Source organism: Chiloscyllium plagiosum, unplaced genomic scaffold (genome assembly GCF_037043375.1).
Source record: "Chiloscyllium plagiosum isolate Xiang-an unplaced genomic scaffold, Cpla_swu_hap1 HiC_scaffold_4, whole genome shotgun sequence".
Lineage (NCBI taxonomy): Eukaryota > Metazoa > Chordata > Chondrichthyes > Orectolobiformes > Hemiscylliidae > Chiloscyllium > Chiloscyllium plagiosum.
In genome coordinates this window covers 1015690-1038374 of record NW_028270142.1, presented here as the reverse complement: position 1 = coordinate 1038374, position 22685 = coordinate 1015690, and the positions used below count along the sequence as shown (strand labels likewise).

General features: G+C 44.0%; 1 protein-coding gene across 1 annotated transcript in view; it reads left to right on the top strand.

Moving 5' to 3' along the window:
* The window catches only part of nsmaf (neutral sphingomyelinase (N-SMase) activation associated factor), a 106753-nt gene that overhangs the window by 48212 nt on the left and 35856 nt on the right, over positions 1-22685 (top strand). Inside the window, exons 16-24 of the mRNA XM_087985894.1 lie at positions 3292-3355; positions 3459-3510; positions 3598-3718; positions 9087-9218; positions 15622-15664; positions 16979-17145; positions 19926-20037; positions 20848-20906; positions 21614-21681. Of these exons, the coding sequence (XP_087842020.1) occupies positions 3292-3355; positions 3459-3510; positions 3598-3718; positions 9087-9218; positions 15622-15664; positions 16979-17145; positions 19926-20037; positions 20848-20906; positions 21614-21681 (818 nt within the window). The remainder of the gene's footprint in view (positions 1-3291; positions 3356-3458; positions 3511-3597; positions 3719-9086; positions 9219-15621; positions 15665-16978; positions 17146-19925; positions 20038-20847; positions 20907-21613; positions 21682-22685) is intronic.

Genomic DNA, 22685 nt, shown 5'->3' with positions numbered 1-22685 from the left:
TATCCGGCAAAATTGCAAGGTCCCGATGCTTGGCTAAACTGTATCATCCAGCATTTGATTACCTGGAATTCAGTTAACCGAACAAAATACTCCCCACCTGTGTCCTTCAGATAATTGAGGTCCCTCTGTATTTGAAAAAAGAATCAAATTGTACATTCTGTTTAAGAACAAAGAAAGAACAGAGAAAAGTGCAATGCAGGAACAGGCCCTTCTGCCCACCAAGATTGCACCGACTGGTTTTGTTTCTGTGTCTTTGTTTTCAGAAGGGATGACTTAAGACAGATGGGTTTCTTTTTCAGTAATGGTGCCAAACTCCTGATCACATATGAATTTGGAATTATGTAATCTATTCTAATGCTATGCAAAAGAGAATTAATATTAAGGTAGCTGTTCCAAATGTTTATATACTATTTTATATACTATTTTTATATACTATTCACCGTCTTTTCACTTCAACCAAGTTCACTGTGATCACAGCTGGTTCATCCAGAAATGGCATTAGATAAAAGCAGCATTCAAAAAGGTGTTTTAGTGATCCAGTTTTAACTTGTTCAATAGTGCCCATTACAAAGTTCCAGTACCTGCGTATAAGTCAATAAAGCTTCAAAGATCTGTCGTGAAAGGGAGAAGAATAAGATAAAGGTTAAGCTATTTTAGGAAATATTGCTATGCCACCTTTGTCGATAATTCCTCCATTCCTTTGTGTTCTCATTAATTTATCTTTAAAAGTATTCCTAATAAATGTATTCTCCTAACTTAAGAATGCTGATATCTGGGTGTCTTCTGCTATACTAGTCTCACCCCACATTTGTTATCAACTAAAATTACAAATGAAAAATCATTAGATATGTATAGTTTCACAATATATACTCTTTTAACTTGAATAAATGTTGAAATTTGAGTGTATTCTTTTAAACTGAAAATGTGTTGCTGGAAAAGAGCAGCAGGTCAGGCAGCATCCAAGGAGCAGGAGAATCGACGTTTTGGGCATGAGCCTTCTTCAGGAATGAGGAAAGTGTGCCAAGCAGGCTAAGATAAAAGGTAGGGAGGAGGGACTTGGGGAAGGAGCGTTGGAAATGCGATAGGTGGAAGGAGGTAAAGGTGAGGGTGATAGGCCGGAGTGGAGGCGGGGGCGGAGAGGTCAGGAAAAAGGTTGCAGGTTGGGAAGGTGGTGCTGAGTTTGAGGGTTGGGACTGAGACAAGGTGGGGGGAGGGGAAATGAGGAAACTGGAGAAATCTGAGTTCATCCCTTGCAGTTGGAGGGTTCCTAGGCAGAAGATGAGGCGCTCTTCCTCTAGCCGTCGTGTGCTATGGTCTGGCAATGGAGGAGTCCAAGGACCTGCATGTCGTTGGTGCAGTGGGAGGGGGAGTTGAAGTGTTGAGCCACGGGGTGGTTGGGTTGGTTGGTCCGGGTGTCCCAGAGGTGTTCTCTGAAAGGTTCCGCAAGTAGGCGGCCTGTCTCCCCAATATAGAGGAGGCCACATTGGTGCAGCATGGGCCCCAGCTATGCCTGCCTCTTCGTAGGGTATGTGGAACAGTCCATCTTCCACAGCTACATTGGCACCACCCCCCACCTTTTCCTCTGCAACATCGTTGACTATATCGGCGCTGCCTCATGCTCCCACGAGGAGGTTGAACAGTTCATCCACTTTACCAACACCTTACACCCCGACCCCAAATTTACCTGGACCGTTTCAGACTCCTCTCTCCCCTTCCTAGACCTCTCCATTTCTATCTCGGGCGACCGAATCAACACGGACATTTACTATAAACCGACCGACTCCCACAGCTACCTAGACTACACCTGCTCCCACCTTTCCCCTATAAAAACGCATCCCATATTCCCAATTCCTTCATCTCCGCCGCACCTGCTCCCAGGAGGACCTATTCCAATACCGAACAACCCAGATGGCCGCCTCCTTCAAAGACCGCAATTTCCCCCCAGACGTGATTGACGATGCTCTCCACTGCATCTCCTTCACTTCCCGCTCCTCCATCCTTGAACCCCGCCCCTCCAATCACCACCAGGACAGAACCCCACTGGTCCTCACCTACCATCCCACCAACCTCCATATGCATCGTATCATACGTCGTCAGTTCCGCCACCTCCAAACCTGACCCCACCACCAGGGATATATTTCCCTCCCCTCCCCTATCAGTGTTCCGAAAAGACCACTCCCTCTGTGACTCCCTTGTCAGGTCCACACCCCCCACCAACCCAACCTCCACTCCCGGCACCTTTCCCTGCAACCGCAAGAAATGCAAAACTTGTGCCCACACCTCCCCCTTTACTTCCCTCCAAGGCCCCAAGGGATCCTTCCATATCTGCCACAAATTCACCTGCACCTCCACAAACATCATTTACTGCATCCGCTGCGCCCGATGTGGCCTCCTCTATATTGGGGAGACAGGCCGTCTACTTGCGGAACGTTTCAGAGAACACCTCTGGGGCACCCGGACCAACCAATCCAACCACCCTGTGGCTCAACACTTCAACTCCCCCTCCCACTCCACCAAGGACATGCAGGTCCTTGGACTCCTCCATCGCCAGACCATAGCAACACGACAGCTGGAGGAAGAGCGCCTCATCTTCCGCCTAGGAACCCTCCAACCACAAGGGACGAACTCAGATTTCTCCAGTTTCCTCATTTCCCCTCCCTCCACCTTGTCTCAGTCCCAACCCTCGAACTCAGCACCACCTTCCTAACCTGCAATCTTCTTCCTGACCTCTCCGCCCCTACCCCCACTCCGGCCTATCACCCTCACCTTTACCTCCTTCCACCTATCACATTTCCAACGCCCCTCCCCAAGTCCCTCCTCCCTACCTTTAATCTTAGCCTGCTTGGCACACTTTCCTCATTCCTGAAGAAGGGTTTATGCCCGAAACGTCGATTCTCCTGCTCCTTGGATGCTGCCTGACCTGCTGCGCTTTTCCAGCAACACATTTTCAGCTCTGATCTCCAGCATCTGCAGTCCTCACTTTCTCCTGTATTCTTTTAAAGTCCTCTTTTTTTTCTGTCAAAGTTCAACAGTACACAAAGGGTTAAACTTAGAACTAATTTATCAGTTATTTATTCAAAAAACTAATGATTATGGGCATTTTCAAATATAAACAGTGAGTGTGGATAATGCCATAACACCACAGAATAAAATTGGCATTTGCTGTTTACAGATGTCAGAACTGTTAATATGTTTGCAAATTTTTTTTGTTTCTGAATTGGATAATTTTGTATATGGAAGTTTTTTCCCCAACTGAGTTTTTTTCAATCCTCTTTTTTTTTCCTTTCTCAGCCCCTGAGTATATGTTGTGTTTACAAAATGGAAAATTTGACAATGCTGATAGAATGTTCAACAGGTTAGTATTACCACCTTTAGGACAACCTGTTACTTCGTTATAAATATTCCTGTTTGTGTGCGCAGATCTGTATATGTGTAATCAATGTCTATACTGTGTTTAGTGTTGCAGAGACTTGGAGAAATTGTTTAGAAGGTGCAACAGACTTCAAGGAGGTAGGAGATGATAAACATATTCATTCTACCTGAATTTGAAGTATCTAAATTCCCAATTGTTCTACTAATCATTATTTTGTTTTCTAGTTGATCCCAGAGTTTTATGGCACAAATTCCAGTTTCATTATGAACAATTTGAAGTTGGACCTTGGGAAGAGGCAGGGAGGGAAGCTGGTAGACTCTGTAGAGCTTCCACCATGGGCTTCAGGTACTTGGAAATTATATAAATTTTAAAATTCTGATTTTCCCTTTTCCATATGTAGAGAGCACTGAAATTCTTTCTCTTTTGGAGACTCTTGATCTATCTTGTGTTTTCCCTAAAAGACTTGAAATTATCTGAATCTGAATTGTGGACAACGGTATTGTGCATTTAATTGCCAAATTAGAAATTGCTAGTTAGTAAACTTATCTTGATTTTAAAAAAATTCTAAACTTGTCTCTCTCCGTCCCACTGCTATTCAGTAGATAACTTGGGAAGGGGAAGGAGGATGTAGTAATTTGTTTGCAACTTTTTGTGTTTTATGCATTTCATCCAATTGCTTGCAATCAAATAATGATTCAGTTCCTCCCGTGGCCTCTAGTCCATTGCCATTCTCAGTATTATGCACAAAGATGTTCTATGAGTGACATAGGCCAGCTTATCACTCTGAGTTGCCCAGAAAAGATGGTGTGGATCTTCTCCTTGATTTGGGGAGATGATCGCCAAGTGGTATTACTACTCTGCTACTAATCCAGAAACTCAGCTAATGTTTTGGGGACTTGGGTTCAAATCACACCATGGCAGATAGTGGAATTTGAATTCAATGAAAATCTGGACTTAAGAGTCCAATGGTGATTATGAATCAATTGTTGGGAAAAAACCCATCTCGTTCACTAATGTCTTTCAGGGAAGGAAATCTGCCATCCTGACCTGACCTGGCCTACATGTGACTCCAGACCCACAGCCATGTGGTTGACTCTCAATTGCCCTCTGAAATGGCTTGTTGAGTGTTATTGAAGACAAAGTCCCATCTTCACATTGAAAATAACTTCCATAGTGTTGTGTGGCAGTATATCCGTGCTAAATGGGAGAGTTAGAGGGCAAGCTTGCCGCTGGTTAGAATTATACTTGGCACATAGGAAGGTGGTCATGATTGTTGGAGGTCAATCATTTCAGCTCCAGGACATCTCTGATCGCACAATGTTCAGCACCATTCACGACTCCTCAGACACTGAAACAGTCCACACTCAAATGCCCAACACAAGCTAGATAATATCCAGACTTGGCCTGAGAAGTGGCAAGTAACATTTGTGCCGCACAAATGCCAGGCAATGACCATCATCAACAAGACACAATCTAACTACTGCCCTTTGCCATTCAGTCGTAGAATCCCTACAGTGTGGAGGCAGGCCATTTGGCCATCGAGTCCATACCAACCCTCTGGCGAGCATCCCACCCAGACCCACACCCTACCTTATCTCTGTATTTATGACTAATCCATTTAGCCTGCACATCCCTGGACACTTGGCAATTTAGCATGGCCAATCCACCTAACCTGCCCATCTTTTGGACAATGGGAGGAAGTCCATGTACACACAGGGGAGAATGTGCAAACTTCACTCAGGCAGTCTCCTGAGACTGCAATAGAACTGGAATTCCTCATGCTGTCCTAACCACTGAGTCACAGTGCCGCCCAATGGTGTTACCATCACTGAATCTCCCACTGGCAATATCCTGGGGGTTACCATTGACCAGAATCTCAACTAGACTCACCACGGTGGTTAGAGTTAGTCAGAGGCTAGATTTCCTCCCACAGTCCAGAGATGTCCAGGTCAGGTGGATTAGACATACTAAATTGCTCTGTAGTATCCAGGGATTGTATAGGCTAGGTGGATTGGTATTGGGAAATACAGGGATGGGTATGGGTGGGAAGATCTTTGGAGGGTCACTGTGGACTCAGTGGTTTGAAGTCTCAACCATGTACCATGGATATAATGCCACACAATACAATGGAAGTTATTCTCAATGTGAAGGTGGGACTTTGTCTCTAATAACACTCAACAAGCTTAGAGCCGTAAAGCATGGGAACAGATCCTGCAGTTCAACTCAACCATGCTGACTAGTATTCTAAATTAATCCAAACCCATTTGCTAGCATTTGGCCAAATTCTCTCTCTGAACCCTTCCTATTCATATACATATAGCAAGCGTTTAGAGAGTTTGACACCATCCTGGACTAAGCAGCCTGCTGATTGGCACAACATCTAGAAGCATTCACTCCTCCATCAGCACTGTGTAATATCTACAAGATGTGCTGCAGAAATTCACAGAGATACTTAGACAGTATCTTCTAAATCCATGACCACTTCCATCTAGAATGACAGGGGCAGCAGATACATGGGAATGCCACCATCTTCAAGTTCCCCTCCAAGCTACTCACTATCTTGACTTGGAAGTATCTCATTACTCCTTTAGTGTCACTAGGTCAGAGTCCTGGAATTCTCTCCCTAATACCATTGTGCATCAATCCACAGCACATGGACTGCAGCGGTTCAAGAAGGCAGCTATCCACCACCACCTCAAGGGCAGTGAGAGACCGGCAATAAATGCTGGGCCCAGCCAGCGATCCCCACATCCCATAAATGAATAAAAAAGACTATTGCTGTACTTAAAATGATTATGATTGGGATGGAGCAAAGGTGTTGGTGATGTATGGGACAGGAGGATGTTGTGAACCAGAATGTAGGGTGTGGGGAGGATCGAGGTTTGTAAAAATGATCAAACGCAGTTGTTGGAGTTGGTGGTTAGTATGATTTTTCTTGTAATTTTTGGAAGAACAGACTTTGTCTGTAATAACATTATGAATGAAGCTGTTGGTCTGAGACTTGTAACTGAAAATTGGTTTCTAACCTTAAAGGAGAAAGTGAGGACTGCAGATGCTGGAGATCAGAGCTGAAAATGTGTTGCTGAAAAAGCGCAGCATGTCAGGCAGCATCCAAGGAGCAGGAGAATTGACGTTTCGGGCATGAGCCCTTCTTCAGGAATGAGGAAAGTGCGTCCAGCAGGCTAAGATAAAAGGTAGGGAGGAGGGACTTGGGGGAGGGGCGTTGGAAATGCGATAGGTGGAAGGAGGTTAAGGTGAGGGTGATAGGCCGGAGTGGGGGTGGGGGCAGAGAGGTCAGGAAGAAGATTGCAGGTTAGGAAGATGGTGCTGCGTTCGAGGGTTGGGACTGAGACAAGGTGGGGGGAGGGAAAATGAGGAAACTGGAGAAATCTGAGTTCATTCCTTGTGGTTGGAGGGTTCCTAGGCAGAAGATGAGGCGCTCTTCCTCTAGCCGTCGTGTTGCTATGGTCTGGCGATGAAGGAGTCCAAGGACCTGCATGTCCTTGGTGGAGTGGGAGGGGGAGTTGAAGTGTTGAGCCACGGGGTGGTTGGGTTGGTTGGTCCGGGTGTCCCAGAGGTGTTCTCTGAAATGTTCCGCAAGTAGACGGCCTGTCTCCCCAATATAGAGGAGGCCACGTCGGGTGCAGCGGATGCAGTAAATGATGTGTGTGGAGGTGCAGGTGAATTTCTGGCGGATATGGAAGGATCCCTTGGGGCCTTGGAGGGAGGTAAGGGGGGGAGGTGTGGGTGCAAGTTTTGCATTGATACAGTCATCGATGTAGCGGAGGAAAAGGTGGGAGGTGGTGCCAGTGTAGCTGCGGAAGATGGACTGTTCACATATCCTACAAAGAGACAGGCATAGCTGGGGCCCATGCGGGTGCCCAAGGCTACTCCAAACCAAACCAAACCAAAGGAGTAGCCATGGGCACCCGCATGGGCCCCAGCTATGCCTGTCTCTTTGTAGGATATGTGGAACAGTCCATCTTCCGCAACTACACTGGCACCACCCCCCACCTTTTCCTCCACTACATCGATGACTGTATCGACGCTGCCCTCGTGCTCCCACGAGGAGGTTGAACAGTTCATCCACTTTACCAACACATTCCAACCAGACCTCAAATTTATCTGGACCGTCTCAGACTCCTCCCTCCCCTTCCTAGACCTCTCCATTTCTATCTCGGGCGACCGAATCAACACGGACATTTACTATAAACCGACCGACTCCCACAGCTATCTAGACTACATCTCCTCCCACCCGGCCCCCTGTAAAAATGCCATCCCATATTCCCAATTCCTTTGTCTCCGCCGCATCTGCTCCCAGGAGGACCAGTTCCAATACCGAACAACCCAGATGGCCTCCTCCTTCGAAGACCACAATTTCCCCCCAGACGTGGTCGACGATGCTCTCCACCGCATCTCCTCCACTTCCCGCTCCTCTGCCCTTGAACCCCGCCCCTCCAATCGCCACCAGGACAGAACCCCACTGGTCCTCACCTACCACCCCACCAACCTCCATATACATTGTATCATCCATCGTCATTTCCGCCACCTCCAAATGGACCCCACCACCAGGGATATATTTCCCTCCCCTCCCCTATCAGTGTTCCGAAAAGACCACTCCCTCCATGACTCCCTCGTCAGGTCCACACCCCCCACCAACCCAACCTCCACTCCCGGCACCTTTCCCTGCAACCACAAGAAATGCAAAACTTGTGCCCACACCTCCCCCTTTACTTCCCTCCAAGGCCCCAAGGGATCCTTCCATATCCATCACAAATTCACCTGCACCTCCACACACATCATTTACTGCATCCGCTGCACCCGATGTGGCTTCCTCTATATTGGGGAGACAGGCCGGCTACTTGCGGAATGTTTCAGAGAACACCTCTGGGGCACCAGGACCAACCAACCCAACCGCCCCGTGGCTCAACACTTCAACTCCCCCTCCCACTCCACTAAGGACATGCAGGTCCTTGGACTCTTCCATCGCCAGAGCATAGCAACACGACGGCTGGAGGAAGAGCGCCTCATCTTCCGCCGAGGAACCCTCCAACCACAAGGGATGAACTTAGATTTCTCCAGTTTCCTCATTTCCCCTACCCCCAGCTTTTCTCAGTCCCAACCCTCGAACTCAGCACCACCTTCCTGATCTGCAATCTTCTTCCTGACCTCTCCGCCCCCGCCCCCACCTCCACTCCGGCCTATCACCCTCACCTTAACCTCCTTCCAGCTATCGCATTTCCAACGCCCCTCCCCAAGTCCCTCCTCCCTTCCTTTTATCTTAGCCTGCTTGGCACACTTTCCTCATTCCTGAAGAAGGGCTCATGCCTGAAACGGCGATTCTCCTGCTCCTTGAATGCTGCCTGACCTGCTGCGCTTTTCTAACCTTAAATACCTGTTTACTTTGCTTAGGTATTTAAGCTTTGGCCCTACCCTGTTATAGGTAAGACATGGGAATAACTCCATGTACAGAGTGTATGCTTCCAGCAGTTAGAACCTTAAATGGAAGAATTCCTGTACACAAATACGAACAGAGACACTTTAGAACACAGTGGATAACTTGAAACAAATTGAATGGTGAACAAAATCGAACCATCCAACCAATTTGAAAACTGCATCCAAGCTGAACCTGCTATGTTGTGTATTCTGTTATAATAGATTTGCTCTGTGTTGATGTGGCTAAACTAGAGTTAAAATGAATTGTGCCCTTTAGGCCCTGATGATTTTCTCCAGAAGAACAGAGATGCTCTGGAGAGTCAGTATGTTTCTGAACATCTGCATGAATGGATCGATCTCATATTTGGCTACAAACAAAAGGGGAGTGAAGCTATTGCAGCCTATAATGGTATGAATTTTCCAGAATTGACTGAAGAAAAATATATTTTTTTAATTCTTTAAACTTAGCGAGTTTTGAGAAGATTTGTAGCTCAGGTTGAGGTTTTGGATGTAGGTTTGCTCGCTGCGCTGAATCGTTCATTTCCAGACATTTCGTCACCATACTAGGTAACATCTTCAGTGGGCCTCAGGTGAAGCGCTGCTGAAAATTCCTGCTTACTATTTATATGTTTGGGTTTCTTTGGGTTGGTGACGTCATTTCCTGTGGTGGTGATATTTCCTGTAAAGTAAAGCCGCAACCAGTGAACTTGAAAAACCCTATGCAGACAACAAGCAACACTAATGTCATTTACAAAATATCGTGCAAGGACTGTAACAAACACTACATTGGAGAAACAGGCAGGAAACTAGCCATCAGGATACATGAACACCAACTAGCCACAAAAAGACATAACCCTCTTTCACTAGTATCCTTACATATGGATGAGGAAGGACACCACTTTGACTGGGTCAAGCCAAACAGAGACACGCACGAGAATTCCTAGAAGCATGGCATTCCAACTGGAACTCTATCAACAAACATATCGAGTTAGACTCCATCTACCACCCCCTGAGACAAGGAACAGGAAGTGACTTCACCACAGGAAATAACATTACCAAACCAAAGAAACACTAACATATAAATAGAAAGCAGGAATTATCAGCAGTGCTTCGCCTGAGGCCCACTGAAGATGTTACAGTAGACAATAGGTGCAGGAGTAGGCCATTCTGCCCTTCAAGTCTGCACCACCATTCAATATGATCATGGCTGATCATCCTTAATCAGTATCCTGTTCCTGCCTTATCTTCATAACCCTTGATTCCACTATCCTTGAGAGCTCTATCCAACTCTTTCTTAAATGAATCCAGAGACTGGGCCTCCACTGCCCTCTGGGGCAGAGCATTCCACACAGCCACCACTCTCTGGGTGAAGAAGTTTCTCCTCATCTCTGTCCTAAATGGTCTACCCCGTATTTTTAAGCTGTGTCCTCTGGTTCGGCACTCACCCATCAGCGGAAACATGTTTCCTGCCTCCAGAGTGTCCAATCCTTTAATAATCTTATATGTTTCAATCATATCCCCTCTCAGTCTTCTAAACTCAAGGGTATACAAGCCCAGTCGCTCAGTCTTTCAGCGGAAGGTAGTCCAGCCATTCCAGGAATTGACCTCGTGAACCTACGCTGCACTCCCTCAATAGCCAGAATGTCTTCCCTCAAATTTGGAGACCAGAACTGCACACAGTACTCCAGATGTGGTCTCACCAGCGCCCTGTACAGCTGCAAAAGAACCTCTTTGCTTCTATACTCAATCCCTCTTGTTATGAAGGCCTGCATGCTATTATCCTTCTTCATTACCTGCTGTACCTGCATGCTTACCTTCATTGACTGGTGTACAAGAACACCCAGATCTCTCTGTACTGCCCCTTTACCTAAATTGATTCCATTGAGGTAGTAATCTGCCTTCCTGTTCTTGCCACCAAAGTGGATAACCATACATTTATCCACATTAAACTGCATCTGCCATGCATCTGACCACTCACCTAACTTGTCCAGGTCACCCTGTAATCTCCTAATAGCCTCCTCACATTTCACCCTGCCACCCAGTTTAGTATCATCAACAAATTTGCTAATGTTATTACTGATACCATCTTCTATATCATTAGTATATATTGTAAAAAGCTGTGGTCCCAGCACTGATCCCTGCGGTACCCCACTGGTCACTGCCTGCCATTCCGAAATGAGCCACTTATCACTACTCTTTGTTTCCTGTCAGCCAACCAACTTTCAATCCAAGTTAATACTTTGCCCCCAATACCATGCACCCTAATTTTGCTCACTAACCACCTATGTGGGACTTTATCAAAAGCTTTCTGAAAGTCCCGGTACACCACATCTACTGGATCTCCCTCGTCCATCTTCAGAGTTGCATCCCCAAAAAATTCCAGAAGATTAGTCAAGCATGATTTCCCCTTCATAAATCCATGCTGACTCTGACCTATCCTGTTACTACTATCCAGATGTGTTGTAATTTCATCCTTTATAATAGACTCCAGCATCTTTCCCACCACTGAGGTCAGACTGACTGGTCTATAATTTCCTGCTTTCTCTCTCCCACCTTTCTTAAAAAGTGGTACAACATTAGCCAACCTCCAATCCGCAGGAACTGATCACAAATTTATCGAACTCTGGAAAATAATCACCAGCGCATCCACGATTTCTCGAGCCACCTCCTTCAGTACCCTGGGATGTAGACCATCAGGCCCTGGGGACTTATCAACCTTCAGACCTAACAGTCTCTCCAACATCAATTCCTGGCAAATATAAATTCCCTTCAGTTCAGGTCCTTCAGCCACAGTTACCTCTGGGAGATTGCTTGTGTCTTCCCCAGTGAACACAGATCCGAAGTACCAATTCAATTCTTCTTCCATTTCTTTGTTCCCCGTAATATATTCCCCTGTTTCTGTCTTCAAGGGCCCAATTTTAGTCTTAACCATTTTTTTGCCTTTCACATACCTAAAAAAGCTTTTACTATCCTCCTTTATATTATTGGCCAGTTTACCTTCGTACCTCATTTTTTCTCTGCGTATTTCCTTCTTCGTAATCCTCTGTTGTTCTTTAAAAGCTTCCCAGTCCTCCGTTTTCCCACTTATCTTTGCTATGTTGTACTTTTTCTCTTTTAACTTTATATGTTTCTTAACTTCCCTCGTCAGCCACGGCCACCCATGCCTCCTCCTGGGGTCTTCCTTTTTGGAATGAACTGATTCTGCATTATACACAGAAATATCTGCCATTGTTCCTCCACTGTCATCCCTGCTAAGATATTGCACCCTTAAACTGTGGCCAGCTCCTCCCTCATAGCTCCATAGTTCCCTTTATTCAACAGAAATATTGTCACTTCCGATTGTACCCCTCCCTCTCAAATTGCAGATTGAAGCTTATTGTATTATGGTCACTACTTCCCAATGGCTCCTTCACTTCGAGGTCCCTGATCAATTCTGGTTCGTTGCACAATACCAGATCCAGAATTGCCTTCTCCCTCGTAAGCTCCAGCACTAGCTGTTCTAAGAATCCATCTCTGAGGCACTCCACAAAGTCTCTTTCTTGAGGTCCAATACCATCCTGATTCTCCCAGTCTACCTGCATGTTGAAATCTCCCATAACAACTGTAGTAACATCTTTGCGACAGGCCAATTTCAGCTTCTGATTCAACTTACATCCGACATCCAGACTACTGTTTGGGGGCCTGTAGATAACTCCCAAGAGGGTCTTTTTACCCTTAGTATTTCTCAGCTCTATCCACACTGACTCTACATCCCCTGATTCTAGGTCCCCCTGTGTAAGGGACTGAATATCATCCCTTACCAACATGGCCACCCCATCCCCTCTGCCTGTCAGTCTGTCCTTACGATACCACGTGTAGCCTTGAATATTCATTTCCCAGGCCCTGTCCACTTGAAGCCACGTCTCAGTTATCCCCACAATATCGTATCTGCCAATTTCCAAAAGAGCCTCAAGCTCATCCATCTTATTTCTCATGCTTCGTGCATTCATATATAGTATTTTTAATTTGTTACTGCCTTCACCCTTCCTATCAACTCCTATTTCACTCAACCTTCCAGTATGATCCCTTTTTGAGTTTTCTGCTTCATTGATGCAGTTGTCTTTCTTGACTTCCCTTGTTCTAACGTTTCCTTCAATTTCCTCCTTAAACATCCAGTTTGTCCCCTCCGCCCCCACTACTAGTTACCTAATAGGGTGACGAAAGGTCTGGAAATGAACCTTCCAGCTCAGTGAGCAAACCTGCATCTAAAATTCTTTAAGCTTTAAGTTGTCAGAATTAAGAATTTTTAGTTAAGTAAAAAATACAGTGCTAAGTATAAGATATGTTTCCTGTGCCAGTTATTAGTGGCAGAGAAGTCAAAATGTTGAATTCAGAAGCATAAAATGTTTTCAAGTTAAAGCCTGAAAGATGTCATTAAAAGTGGAATTTGTAAAGTCTGAATAGAAGGATACAATTTTCTTACCTTTTCACTACGTTGATTCAGAGTTAGAAATAGTGTACTATCATTGTCTGAGGAGAAAGTAAGAATTGCAGATGCAGGAGAATCAGAGTTAAGAGAGTGTGGTACAGGAACAAGCACAGCAGGTCAGGCAGCATCCAAGGAGCAGGAGAGTTGACTTTCAGACTTCATCCTTTTTCAGGACCATCCTGCGGCCACCTCCAACAACAAAACTTCCATGGCCTCCACAGAACACACCAATCCCACAGCCCATACCTCCGACCGTGCCACCTCCGTCCCGTCCTGTGGGTGTCACCTATGATGTTACTTCTGCTGCCAGTGATGACCTACCCCACCCCCAAACGCCACTGTCTTCAACCACTCTGTCTCCACAGATGCTGTCAGTCACGTAACTGCCCACATCACCATAGTCACATGAACGCACGCCCACACACTCCCACTTCAGAGACAGTGTCCACCCCCACTCCCAACTCCAGTCCTACACTAGACCCCAGCCTCAAGGCCTGCTGGGTATTTACCATCCCTCCTGACCTTCCCCTCACTGACGAAAATGGTCAGTCCTCAGCAAAGCACTCACCTACATTCCACTCTGTCCCTATGTGACCGAATTTCATACGCGTCATGATGTTAAACTCTTTTTCTGTCACCTCCGCCTCTGTACCTACATTTTCGATCTTGACTCCCACACACTCTGCCGCCTCCAACAAACTCCAAGGGTCCTGGCAGAAGGGTTATGCCTGAAATATCAATTCCCTTGCTCCTCAGCTATTGTCTGGCCTGATGTGCTTTTTCCAGCGTCACACTTTATCAACCTCTACCACTACTACTACCCAGTCCCTGTGATGGGAACTCTCCATAAACTGTTTGTATGTTCATATTTTATGCAGGCATCCGTAAGCTCAGTGTACAGTATTAGACCTGATTAAGTAAAAAAAGCAGGATAAAAGGAATACTGGTTTTGTTGTTTTAATTTATCTCACCTTTACATCCATCTTTTCTTTGTTTGTCCAATTACTATTCTGCCCCTTTGACTCGTGCCATCACTCCATTAATTGTTTATTTTTATGCCATCCACCATAACATCAAATCTTTCATTTTTTCATTTATTCTATCTGCCGCCTTCTACATCACCACATCTTCCCATTTTGTTCTTTCCTGCTCCTTCCTGCCTCTGTACTGGTTTAAAATTGTCAACTTGCAATGTTACTCTATCATTTACTAAATGTTACTTGTCATCTCTAACATTTTCCAGGTTTTGATGGGAGCAATTTCTTTGTTTTTCTCTCCATTGAGGCTGCCTTACCTGCTGAATATTTCCACCATTTTGTGTTTTTGTTTAGAATAGCAAAGAGAGTGTGCAGCTTGAATGACATTGATTTTAAGGATAACTTGCTTCTTGGAGGGAGAGGGGGAGTGTGTGTGTTTAGCCTCTTCAGGAATGCTTTGAGAACAGCCCTAGGATGTTTTTCTTGTCATGGCTTGGTTCAGAGTAGTCTGCTGCCTTAGGAGTCTGATGACAGGCATAGGGATGATATGCCCACCCAGCAGACTACCTGTAGTTTCCTTGTTTATTCTTCTTTCCTTTCATGAATAGTTGTATCCCATTTAGAATTAGAGTTAGGTTTATTGTCATATGTACTCACATGAGACGTTTACAAGTCACCACTTACAGCTCCATCTTAGGTCCCAACGTATCTAGGTACAGAATCTTAATATGATTTGGTCTGTTCTTAATTACATGTGAGTTGATTAGGGGGCTGGGATTCTGAAAGCACTGACCTTTGGAAAGCCTTTTTTAAATTACCTTGGAGCTGTAAAGACAGATTCCAGGGATTTATGACAGGCAGAGATCCCTAAGGTACAATACCACCATCAGGGAGAATGAGGCAACAAAAGAAGTTGGTTAGCTTCACTTATTAGAGGTGCTCTTAATTTTTATTCTGTGTTGTAAAACTACCCATCTTGAACTATTTGAAGCTTAAACTCAAAATCTGAGCCTAAAATAGATACAGTTGGTTCTGCTATAATGTGTTTCTCTTCATCATGAATAGACTTTAATGTGATTGAAAATTTTAGACTGTTAGTTGTAGAAAGTGAAATTTACACGTATCGGTTACAGTGCAGTTTCAGCCTCATTAGTTTAAATGGCGTGACTATTGTGCGATTTTCTTACTACGTGGAAGTGCACGAGAGCTGAACTATTGCATTATATCAGAACCGACTATGCTGTGATTTTTATGCACTAAAAATTCTTACTTGACTGTTTCAATGTTGTGAATTCCAGTATTAAAACAAGGTTGTTGTGCCAAACACCCAGCAAGAACTTACTTTTGTAATCTCAAATTTGTTACAGTGTTTCATCCATTGACTTATGAAGGTGGAGTTGATTGGGACAGGTAATGTATATTTGTAATTTTGCTGCTGCTTTGAATCTGCACTTACATGACATTGTAAATGTGATAACAGACCAGGATAACATGCAGAGTTTAAAATGTACAGTATTATGTTTGAACTGTTTTTAACCATTGTGGAAATAAAATTTCCCCACGGTAGGTTCTTGCACAAAATATGGAGGCATGGGATTGAGGGTGACTTAGCGGGTTGGATCAGAAATTGGCTAGCTGAAAGAAGACAGAGGGTGGTGGTTGATGGGAAATATTCATCCTGGAGTTCATTTACTAGTGGTGTATCGCAAGGATCTGTTTTGGGGCCATTGCTGTTTGTCACTTTTATAAATGACCTAGATGAGGCATAGAAGGATGGGTTAGTAAATTTGCAGATGACACTAAGGTCGGTGGAGTTGTGGATAGTGACGAAGCATGTTGCAGGTTACAGAGGGACATAGATAAGCTGCAGAGCTGGGCTGAGAGGTGGCAAATGGAGTTTAATGCAGAAAAATATGAGGTGATTCACTTTGGGAGGAGTAATGGGCGAATGGTAAGAATCTTGGCAGTGTAGATGAGCAGAGAGATCTCAATGTCCAGGTACATAGATCCCTGAAAGTTGCCACCCAGGCATACGATGTGTTAGCTTTTATTGGTTGAGGGATTGAGTTTTGGAACCGAGAGATCATGCTGCAGCTGTACAAACTCTGGTGCGGTCATATGTGGGAGTATTGCGTACAATTCTGGTCACCGCATTATAGGAAGGACGTGGAAGCTTTGGAAAGGGTTCAGAGGAGATTTACCAGGATGTTGCTTGGTGTGGAGGAAACATCTTACAAAGAAAGGCTGAGTAACTTGAAGCTGCTTTCGTTAAAAAGGACAAGGTTGAGAGGTGACTTAATTGAGGCATGTGATCAGAGGTTTAGATAGGGTGGACAGTGAGAGCCATTTTCCTTGGATGGCAATGGCTAGCGCAAGGGGACAAAGATTTAAATTTAGGGGTGATAGATATAGGACATATGTCAGAAGTAGTTTCTTTACTTAGAATAGTAGGAGCGAGGAACGTACTGCCTGCAACAGTAATAGACTCGCCAACTTTAAGGGCATTTAAATGGTCATTGGATAGACATATGGACAAGAATGGAATAGTGTAGGTTAGATGGACTTCAGGTTGGTTCCAAGGTATGAGTAGCATTGAGGACCAAAGGGCCTGTACTGCGCTGTAATGTTCTATGTTCTAAATTGTATTGGCTTAATTGTAGCTTTCATTGAACGGTTGTAATTCAAAATCAGGATCACTTCAATATTGTACAAATTTGTCCACAGCATCGAGGATCCAAATCAGAAGATAGCAATGCTGACCCAGATCCTTGAATTTGGACAGACTCCGAAGCAGTTGTTCACCAGCCCACATCCTCAAAGGATAATGCCAAAGTTTCAAACCCTTTCTAAAGGATGCAGCCGAAGTACTTCTATAAACGAGTTGCCTCCAGGTAAATTTGCAGAAATTTGAACTGCAGTTATCATTATTAGAACATAGAAAAGTACAGCACAGAACAGGCCCTTTGCCCCAGATGTTGTGCTGAGGTTTAATCCTAATGTAAAAAATAATAATTTAACCTACACATCCCTCAACTCACTGCTATCCATGTGCATGTCCAGCGGTCGCTTAAATGTCCCCAATGACTCTGCTTCCACCACCACAGCTGGCAACACATTCCATACATTCACAACTCTCTGCGTAAAGAACCTACCTCTGATGTCTCCTCTATACCTTTCCCCTAATATCTTAAAACTATGACCCCTCATATGACCCCTGTCAATCCTGCCCTGGGGAAAAGTCTCTGGCTATTGACTCTATCTATTCCTCTCATTACCTTGTATACCCCCAAGGTCTCCTCTCTTCCTCCTCCTCTCCAGAGAGAAAAGTCTAAGCTTATTCAACCTTTCTTCATAAGGCAAGCCTTCCAGTCCAGGCAGCATCCTGGTAAACCTTCTTTGCACCCTCTCCAAAGTGTGTATATCTTTCCTATAGTAGGGTGACCAGAACTGGACACAATGTTCAAAGTGTGGTCTCACCAGGGACTTGTAGAGCTGCAGCAAAACCTCGTGGCTCTTAAACTCAATCCCCCTGTTAATGAAAGCCAAAACACCATATGCTTTCTTCACAAACCTATCCACTTGGGTGGCAACTTTGAGGGATCTATGTACTTGCACACCCAGATCCCTCTGTTCTTCCACACTGCCAAGAATTCAGTCTTTAATCCTATATTCAGTATTCACGTTCGACCTTCCAAAATGCATCACTTTGCATTTATCCAGGTTGAACTCCATCTGCCATTTCTCAGCCCAGCTCTGCATCCTGTCTATGTCACGCTGCAGCCTGCAATAGCCCTCTATACTATCGACGACACCTCCAACCTTTGTGTCATCTGCAAATTTACTAACCCACCCCTCAACCTCTTCATCCAAGTCATTTATAAAAACTACGAAGAGCAGAGACCCAAGAACAGAGCCCTGCAGGATACCACTCAACACTGACCTCCAGGCAGAATACTTTCCATAAATTGTGTACTAGTAATGATCTAGTCAGTGTTCCAGAAGCCTGAAGATGTTAAGTTAAGGTAATTTCACTTTTATGCTCGATATAATTTAGTATCTTGTGTCCTTCTTTGTATAGAATCCCTACAGTTGGAAAGTCGAATGGCCTCTTCATATGGTCTGCACCAACCCCCCAAAAAGAGCATCTTCCCAGATCCAGCATCCCACTCCCCCCTCACCCCACACCCCACAGTTAACATGGCCAATCCACCTAGCCTGCACCTCCTTGTACATTATGGGCAATTTAACGTGACCAATCTCTCTGTGGAAGGAAACCGGAGCAGCTGCCATAAGCTTACACAGGCATGGAGAGAATGTGCAAACTCCACGCAAAGTTACCTAAGGTTGGAGTCGAACGTTGGTCCGTGGTCCTGCAAGGCAGTAATGCTCGCCACTGTGCCATCCTGCTTGAATGCAGAGGAATAGAGGAAATCAGCTAGTGATGTAACTTCCATTCCTTTCCCCAGCACATGTTTGTTTAACTCTGTCTCCTGCTCCCCCAATTAATGTTATTTATTTTAGCTACTTTCTGTAGTAGTAAGATCCACATTCTCTCCAGCTTTTAGGTAAGTAAATTTCTTCTGAGTTTCCAGTTAGATTTAATGGTGCTACCATAAGTTGTTGGTGCTGGTTTTGACCACCACCAGATATTTTCTCAAACCATATGTTGCCATAAAGGAATCCATTCAGTTATCCACTCATCCTTTTCTGTTCTGGAGAAACAAGTCCCAGTTTGTGCAATGTTTCATAATAGAAATGACCTCTCCTTGCAAATCATTTGTGCACCTTTTAATGCCTGAATGATCGGCAGCATCTTTATGGTTTCCATCTGTAACTGTGCAGATGTCATCCTAAAGTTATCAGCTGCACAGTTATAACATTGCCAATGCTGTTGTTTTTGCTGTCATTAAAATTACAACCTTTGATTCCATGTTTTTTTTAAAACCATGCAGGGGCCAGATATGTGCCGAATACTTGTATGATTTAACCAGAATTTTATGCAAATTTAATGTAACTTCTTTACCATTTTATTCCTTTAGAAATCAATCCCAATACTTTTTTTTTAATGGTCTTATTAAACTTTAAGCCCAGATCCCTGACCAAGATTGTTTATAATTAGGATTTCAATTCCATCGGGTTGTTAATCTATGGAATTCCTTGCCCAGTGATGTAGTTGATGCTACTTCAGTAAACATTTTTAAAGCTAAGGTAGATTTGTTTTGAACAATAAAAGGATTAAGGGATATGGAAGAGCGTGGGCAAGTGGAGCTGAGGCCATGAAAAGGTCAGCCATGATCTTATTGAGTGGCTGAGTAGGCTCAAAGGGCCAGACGGCCTACTCCTGCTCCTAGCACTTATGTTCTTACCATCTTATGTTCTTGTTTAATTCATTCTACAACATAAATGCAATCATATAAAAGGCAAATTATATTTGTTGTCTTTGTACTTTGCATACAGGCTATTTATTAATTATAATCTCCTGCATTTATTAAAAAAGCAATAAAAAAGCCATGCATCAGATTTAGATTATTCTTTATAAGTTGATATAGAGAATTGCTGTTGCCTGCACTGCAAACCTCTACACTGATACTGGTTATTTGAAGATGACATGGTGTCACAGCAACCATTGTGGAGTTTCCTGTGCTCCAGAACATCATTTTCTGTTTTTCAGTTTCTTCCTGTGAAGACTCCTCATTTGAAGATTTGACAGAAGAAAGTCTAAAACTAGCTTGGAGCAATATTAGCAAACTGAGTATAGTTTACCAGCAGAAGATTCACAAAGAGTAAGTTCTGTGTATTCATTCTGTGCTTTTCAGTAACTAACAATAGAATAAATGATGAGGTTATGAACTATGTTATAGTGAGATTGCAGTGGACTAAGTAAATATTTCTGTACTACTATTTATGGACAAGAACAGAAAAGTGAAAACCTTTCATAAATGTTCACTCCTAACTGATGTCACCTGCAATACCTAGCCATCTACTCTCTTCCCATCTCTTGGGGAACACAATAAGTACATGATTCTGATAAATTTAGAAGTGAAAAGGTCCTTTTCAGACCCACGTGTGATCATGTAAGGTCCTGAATCCTGTTTTCATATAAAATGGTGAAGAATAACTGTGGGTCATTTTTAACTTTTGCAGCAGGGAGAGAAATTGATAGAATGTTTTAAATCAAATTCGATTTTATTTTCCATTTTCAATTTGTTAAATATCAATGCCAGTAATTTCAGTTCTACAATAAACATTGCCAGGAGAAACTGAAGACTGCAGATGCTGGAGATCAGAGCTGAAAAATGTGTTGCTGGAAAAGCGCAGCAGGTCAGGCAGCATCAAAGGAACAGGAGAATCGACGTTTCAGGCATAAGCCCTTCTTCCGAAACGTCGATTCTCCACCTTTGATGCTGCCTGACCTGCTGCGCTTTTCCAGCAACACATTTTTCAGCTCTAACAAACATTGCCAGTCAACTAACTGTTGCTTTGTGGTGAAGGATGCGCTTACTTTGTCAGTCTTCACTGACTTCTCTGGAAGGTTTTCTTGTTGGTATTGTGACCTCTGATTGTGTTTGTATTTTCTTTTTTTAAATCATTAGGGCAGTGACTGGCATCGCTGTAGTTCGCGATGGAACTTCGGTCTTTACAACTTCCCAAGGTACTTTAGTAAATATCTGTGGACATGATCACCTGTAAATCAAAAAAATCAGCCATGTTTTATTGTTTCAGCTTCATGCTAGCCTATAAATTTAGATTTGACGAAGTAAAAGACAATTTGTATAAGTCTTTCTTTAATGTATGGCAATAATCTTGCCCATCTCCACTTTCCTAACACTAGGGGTGGCACGGTGGCTCTGAGGTTAGCACTGCTGCCTCACAGCACTAGGGTCCCAGGTTCAATTCCAGTCTCAGGTGACTGTCTGTGTGGAGTTTGTACATTCTCCCCATGTCTGCGCGGTTTCCTCCCACAGTCCAAAGATGTGCAGGTCAGGTGAATTGGCTGTGGTAAATTGCCCGTAGTGTTAGGTGCATTAGTCAGAGGGAAATGTGTCCAGGTGGGTTACTCTTTGGCGGGTCGGTGTGGACTGGTTAGGCTGAAGGGCCTGTTTCCACATTGTAAGGAATCTTAAAAAAAAAAATTCTCTCTACAAGTGTTTAACAACCTCACCATTAAGCGGCTGATAATATTTATGGTAAAACTGTAAGAGTTTTTTAAAAAGTTATCATTTAACAGTTTGTCTAGCTGACTAATATGTTTCTTTTTATGGTATGTCTCTGTTTTTGTTTGTATTCTGTAATGTCTATATAGCTTTCAATTTTACACGCATTAATTTGTGTCATACTTTCTTTTAATTTACAAAACAGATTCAACACTAAAAATGTTTTCCAAGGAAAAGAAATTGTTACAACGGAGTATGTCCTTTTCAAATATGGTAAGATCTGGTAATGTAGAAAAAGAATAATAGCCAAAGAATCCCCAGGTGGAGTTCATTGCTCCTGCGGGTAAAGTAACATAACTTTAAAGCAAACAAAGAGTACGTGTTTTTGTCAAAGTCTACTCCAGAGGCTATGCAGGATACCACTGAGACATTCTAACCTGGAGCATGCAAAATCATACACCTTTACAGTGATCAGCTGGTCTTGGAGTAATGCTGAGATTGACGTAGTTAAGCTGAATAGACAATAGGTGCAGGAGTAGGCCATTCTGCCCTTCGAGCCAGCACCACCATTCATTATGATCATGGCTGATCATCCTCAATCAGTATCCTGTTCCTGCCTTATCCCCATAATTCTTGATTCCACTATCCTTAAGAGCTCGATCCAACTCTTTCTTGAAAGTATCCAGAGACTTGGCCTCCACAGCCTTCTGGGGCAGAGCATTCCACACACCCACCACTCTCTGGGTGAAGAAGTTTCTCCTCAACTCTGTTCTAAATGGCCTACCCCTTATTTTTAAACTGTGTCCTCTGGTTCAAGACTTACCCATCAACGGAAACATGTTTCCTGCCTCGAGTATCCATTCCTTAATAATCTTATACGTCCCAAACAGATCCCCTCTCAGCCTTCTAAACTCAAGGGGATACAAGCCCAGTCGCTCCAATCTTTCAACGTAAGATGGTCCTGCCATTCCAGGAATTGACCTCGTGAACCTACGCTGCACTCCCTCAATAGCCAGAATGTCTTTCCTCAAATTTGGACACCAAAACTGCACAATATTCCAGGTGCAGTCTCACCAGGGCCCTGTACAGCTGCAGAAGGACCTCTTTGCTTCTATACTCAGTTCCTCTTGTTATGAAGGCCAGCATGATATTAGCTTTCTTCACTGCCTGCTGTACCTGCATGCTTGCTTTCATTGATTCATGTACAAGAACACCTTGATCTCGTTGTACTGCCCCTTTACCTAACTTGACTCCATTTAGGTAGTAATTTACCTTCC